General features: G+C 47.0%; 1 protein-coding gene across 1 annotated transcript in view; it reads left to right on the top strand.

The window, feature by feature from the left end:
- Nucleotides 1-1,006: 1,006 nt before the first annotated feature.
- LOC142069410 (antigen WC1.1-like) overlaps nucleotides 1,007-6,000 on the top strand; it is a 70,269-nt gene continuing 65,275 nt past the window's right edge. Inside the window, exon 1 of the mRNA XM_075120380.1 lies at nucleotides 1,007-1,145. Within this exon, the coding sequence (XP_074976481.1) occupies nucleotides 1,085-1,145 (61 nt within the window). The 5' untranslated portion in view covers nucleotides 1,007-1,084. The remainder of the gene's footprint in view (nucleotides 1,146-6,000) is intronic.

Below are 6,000 nucleotides of genomic sequence, written 5' to 3'. Positions count from 1 at the left end.
ATTTTACCTTTGATTGCCCCCTCCCCCAGCAGCTTTTCCACTGGAGATCAGCTATGTTGTTCTCCTGGTTAACTTGCTGCTGTCTCCTGGGAAGCTTGTGTCCTACAGCCAATGTGCTGCTCTTCACTGTAGAGAAGAGACGGGTTTCAGCTGCACGGACTATTGTGGAGATTCTCTATTCAGACGGATGGAAATGGCCAGGACCCTGCGATTCTCTCTTGCTCCCAGACTGACTAACGCAGCCTGTGCTGACTAGAGTTACCACACAGGGCAGTCCTAGCACTGGCCTGGGCAGAGAGTCCTGGAGTGGGTTGCTACCTACACTACGGTATGCGAGATGGTCACTCAGAACCTAGTCAGTCAGTGTTAAGAACAAGCTCTAACTTGGCGAACAGGAAGCCCTCTGAGACTGTGATGCCACTGATGGTCACATCTGAAGAAGGAAGCTCCATGACACACTCCTACCACTAATGTACCACTGCCATTCAGGAAGCCCTGAGCAGTCTGGATTCCACAAAGGGAACAGGGGTTGGTCCCTTCTCCTTTGGATACAGCTGACCCCAGTGGTAACATCCCAACTCTGTGGTTTTAGTGGCCTAGCTACAATTGGACACAGACAGCTCTGAGGGGTTCAATTTTAGAGGTTTCTTTTTTTCCACATTTGTTTTCATAATTAGTTTGTCAAATTAGCAGCATTCTAGGCTCTAGAGTTATTTAACTAATCAGACAAAATCATTTTTCACAGAGTTCTGCCCTGCACCAAGGAGGGCGGTTACATGATGATCCAAGACTGAAGCAAAGATGACATCAGAAGCGGACTCGTCACTCATATATGGTAAGAGCTGGAGTTTTAGAATTGTATTGGATGTTTTAGCTGCATAAAAATTTAGATAAACTCTCTGATAATGTCTAAAAAGGTGAATATTGTTTCTATTGGCTCCTTCTGGCAGCTGATGCCAGCATCTGAATCTACATATTTCCCTGCCACTGCTTTGTTGTCACTTGTCAGACACAGAGGAGCCCTGGCAGAGTGTTTCCGTGCTGGCTGTGCAGAGTCAGGAGGGGACGGCAGGTCCGTCCGGCAATGAAGGGACATCTCTCCACTCAGCTGCTTTGGCTTCTCCTCTTTCTTCAGGACACCACGGGTAAGTGCCTGCTTTATTTCACTGGATGAGCTGGACAGATGAGAAGTAGGAAGAAAGTTTTAATCCACTAGAAATAGTGTTTTATTCCAGAAGTCAAGGAAGCAAATGGAAAGCAGGCAGTTTGGGTTAAAGTAAATTTGTGTTTCTGATTATCTCCCATTGGTTATTCTGAGAGAGGAGGTTTATATATTTGCAATAATCATAGATTTGACCCTGTCACAATCTGTGTGCTTTTAAAATACCCCAGTCTTGTAGCACTGTGAGCCCAGAGTTGCTTTTAGTGAACTAATGGCTTCAGTGCTTAGAAATTCCTGATAACTAATCAGAAGAAAAGCAGAGTGGGCTTCTATATTATGACTTCCAGCCTCATCGCCCGTCCAGCTCTGTGCCTGTGTATGGAACCTGTGAATAATTCCAGATATACACTCCATGCCATTTAAAATAACACTGCTGTCCTGTGTGCATCAAACGTGCCGGGCCAACTTCAGCAGGGTTTGAATGATGCACTTCTCAGGACACTGAACTGTTCAGTAACAGCCTGTTTCTGTGAGTTGCTGCAGTCTGAGACGCTGCTGTTCTGTAGCTGCAGTATGAACAGGTGAAGCTAAAGATGAAAGTCAGATTTTAGAAACCTCAAATATTTAGCTAGAGACAAACTGCAGTACCACAGCTGGTATGTAGAGATCGCAGATAGCTCTGCAACGTCTCTGTGCCTCGGAGGGTAGGTGCTGAGGAGTCCGGAGCAAGGACATTTTCTGAAGTGGGGGTTTGTACCTGAACTTCCCAAGAAATTCACACGGAATTAGCTGGAGTTTGATCTCATGATAAAAATGACCTTTACCAGAGTGAAAACGCAGAGAATTCCACTGGGATTCCTAGGTAACCAAATCTCCATGGCACGTGCCATGTGAAACCATGGGGCCCTATTCTCCCTGCACGGTGGAGTGATTCCCATTACCTACAATGGGTGGAACTCGTACCCTGCAGGGAGAGAAGGTGGCCCTGGACTCCATTGGTCAAGAGTCTGGTCAGAGTAATAATAGAGGCTGGTTTCAACCTTCCTTTTCTTGTCTTTAAATTTGACTCCATGTGGAACAGGAATGTCCCTATCACACTTGTGTCCAGTTAAAAGCTCATAACCCAACAGACCATGAGAATGTTTATCAGCTGGATTTAAATGCAGCTTAGAATGGCTGCTGAACTCCCTGCCACCCTTCCTCAATAATGGGGCACTTTACAATTCTACAAATGGACACCTACGAACGGGCTGGATTCTGGTTCCACCCAAAAATTTCACAGTGGTGAAAACGACACTCCAGCAGGTTAACGTTTTCATCTTTGATTGTCAAAACTTTTGGAAAACAAAAAAAATTGCAGCAGAACACAAATGGTTTTGTGAAATCGTTGCCCATCTTTCCTCCTGCCATTGCTGAGCCCTCTGTGACAGGAGCAGTCCCAGGGAGGCCAGTGTAGTCAGGGGGACGACTCCTGGGAGTTCCACAATCTGGACTTAAATAAAAAAGAGTCTCAAGGAGGGAGGGGACTCAAATACAGCCAGGGACTACAGCACAAAGGGATTTAAAAACAACAGGGACATCTTAAAATCAACCCATCACTCTATAGGAGCTAATGTACATTATAAGCTCCCTTCCAACAAAACAGTTAAATACGAACTTAACATTAAGTACATGAGTTAGTTCCCTGTGATGAACAGCCTTTGCTGGTTCAAGGCCATAAAGAGCAGGGGCAGATGTAACATGATGGTGGCTGCAGAAATCAGAGCGCAAACACGCTGCAGTGGATATGCCCTTCTGGGAAAGGCACTAAGAGGAAATAATAATAATTAACCCCCAGTCACTGCTGTGGTGAGGACACCAAGGAATACGAGTCCACAGTCTCTGCCCCTGTGTAACTTACAGATGGTTCTATGGTGAAAACCCTGCACTGGGAATCTGGCGATTAGTGTCGGTTTTTGACTCTGCCACAGATTTAGTGTGTGACCTTGGGGAATCTCATTTCATTTCTCACTGCCTCAGGTTCCCTTTTTGTGAAAAAGGGAACAATACCTACCTGTGTGATTGAGGGTAGAGAGATAATGTGGGGATAAAATTCACCAGACAGAAAAAACCTTTAAATAAATGAAAATGAACAAAGTAAACTCTTTTGTCCCAAGCCCAACACGTGGGTTCCCGCAGAGTGGGGAAGGGTCGGAAGACACATCAAATTTCTTAATCTTACTCAGTGTCACAGAATGAATCCCCTCAACAAAAGGGATGTGGAGGTGGGTCCAGAGCTCCTGGACTTCCCAGAATAGTCACTATGCTCTGGGGAAGGGGTTTGTTTTCACCATGAGATTATATGGAACAGTGTCCCCCCCCACCACCACACACACACAGCTCCCCATCAATATACAGCTGTAATTGCAACTAGTGGGAGCCCTCTGCTCTGAGGGTCCTGACGTCCCCTGACCTCCAGGATGGAGTTACAGCCCCTGTTACTGGAGAGGGAATGTGCTTTATGAAAACGGAGTATAAAATACTCATCACAGATAAATCTGCAGTTACGTTTTGTAACCAGCAGGTAAATGCAGATGGGGAAAAACATTTTTTTCTAATTCCTTATGAGAAAGATTTGTAGCAACCGGGAGGGGACAGTTCTGGGAGGAGCAGTGACCGGGTCAGAGGAGGAAGGCAAGTAGCAGTGAGTGGCAGAGGACTCCATGGGGGGCCATGACACTGAATGGGCAGAGCAGCAAGTCTGAGGGGAGAGGGAGCAGGAAAGTGGGATATGTCTGGCTCTCCATGTTATGTTCACAGCAGAAACACAGAGAAGTTAGATAAACATATGAAATACTCTTTCTGGAACGTTGCAACGTAATGTGACTCTATTATTTAGAATGCAGAACCCTCACACACAAGAACCCATTATCTTTGAAAACTCGTGGCGAACGGGGGAAGTCCCGGATGACTGGAAAAAGGCTAATGTAGGGCCAATCTTTAAAAAAGGGAAGAAGGAGGATCCTGGGAACTACAGGCCAGTGAGCCTCACTTCAGTCCCTGGAAAAATCATGGAGCAGGTCCTCAAAGAATCAATCCTGAAGCACTTGCATGAGAGGAAAGTGATCAGGAACAGCCAGCATGGATTCACCAAGGGAAGGTCATGCCTGACTAATCTAATCGCCTTTTATGATGAGATTACTGGTTCTGTGGATGAAGGGAAAGCAGTGGATGTATTGTTTCTTGACTTTAGCAAAGCTTTTGACACGGTCTCCCACAGTATTCTTGTCAGCAAGTTAAGGAAGTATGGGCTGGAAGAATGCACTACAAGGTGGGTAGAAAGCTGGCTAGATTGTCGGGCTCAACGGGTAGTTATCAATGGCTCCATGTCTAGTTGGCAGCCGGTATCAAGTGGAGTGCCCCAAGGGTCGGTCCTGGGGCCGGTTTTGTTCAATATCTTCATAAATGATCTGGAGGATGGTGTGGATTGCACTCTCAGCAAATTTGCGGATGATACTAAACTGGGAGGAGTGGTAGATACGCTGGAGGGGAGGGATAGGATACAGAAGGACCTAGACAAATTGGAGGATTGGGCCAAAAGAAATCTGATGAGGTTCAATAAGGATAAGTGCAGGGTCCTGCACTTAGGACGGAAGAACCCAATGCACAGCTACAGACTAGGGACCGAATGGCTAGGCAGCAGTTCTGCGGAAAAGGACCTAGGGGTGACAGTGGACGAGAAGCTGGATATGAGTCAGCAGTGTGCCCTTGTTGCCAAGAAGGCCAATGGCATTTTGGGATGTATAAGTAGGGGCATAGCGAGCAGATCGAGGGACGTGATCGTTCCCCTCTATTCGACATTGGTGAGGCCTCATCTGGAGTACTGTGTCCAGTTTTGGGCCCCACACTTCAAGAAGGATGTGGATAAATTGGAGAGAGTCCAGCGAAGGGCAACAAAAATGATTAGGGGTCTGGAACACATGAGTTATGAGGAGAGGCTGAGGGAGCTGGGATTGTTTAGCCTGCAGAAGAGAAGAATGAGGGGGGATTTGATAGCTGCTTTCAACTACCTGAAAGGGGGTTCCAAAGAGGATGGCTCTAGACTGTTCTCAATGGTAGCAGATGACAGAACGAGGAGTAATGGTCTCAAGTTGCAGTGGGGGAGGTTTAGATTGGATATTAGGAAAAACTTTTTCACTAAGAGGGTGGTGAAACACTGGAATGCGTTACCTAGGGAGGTGGTAGAATCTCCTTCCTTAGAGGTTTTTAAGGTCAGGCTTGACAAAGCCCTGGCTGGGATGATTTAACTGGGAATTGGTCCTGCTTCGAGCAGGGGGTTGGACTAGATGACCTTCTGGGGTCCCTTCCAACCCTTAGATTCTATGATTCTATGATTCTAACCCCAAAACAGAGAGAGACAAAGCAGGCTGCTCAACAAGTCAGAGAGGCACAACTTACCCCACCTAGGTTTAGGTGGGCTCTCTGCAGTCTGTCTGCTGAAGGCCCAGACTGCCGCTTCCTTACAAAGTGCTTGGTCCCTAGCCTGCAAACAGGACCAGGAAGTCCCTTAATCTTAAAGTGGCAGCAGCTTGTCATTTTAACAGTTTTCAATACACCACACTCCTTTCCAGGCAGGAGAGGTTGTTGGAGATGTTTCGAGGAGCTGGTGCCAGGGAGAGGTGGGGTGGGGGAACATGTTTTCAAGTGAGTGGTGGGGGAGGAGGGTCAAAGGAAGGAGGTGATGGGTTGGTGAGGGAGGGAAGGATTCTTTGAGGGCACTGCTGCTGTGAAACACACAGCAGTGACGCTGCTCAGCAAACACCAGCCTAGAGAGCTCAGAGGGGAGGAGATACCTCATG

The sequence above is a fragment of the Caretta caretta genome, chromosome 1 (genome assembly GCF_965140235.1).
Source record: "Caretta caretta isolate rCarCar2 chromosome 1, rCarCar1.hap1, whole genome shotgun sequence".
NCBI classification, from domain to species: Eukaryota; Metazoa; Chordata; order Testudines; family Cheloniidae; genus Caretta; species Caretta caretta.
This window is presented reverse-complemented; position numbering and strand designations above follow the sequence as displayed.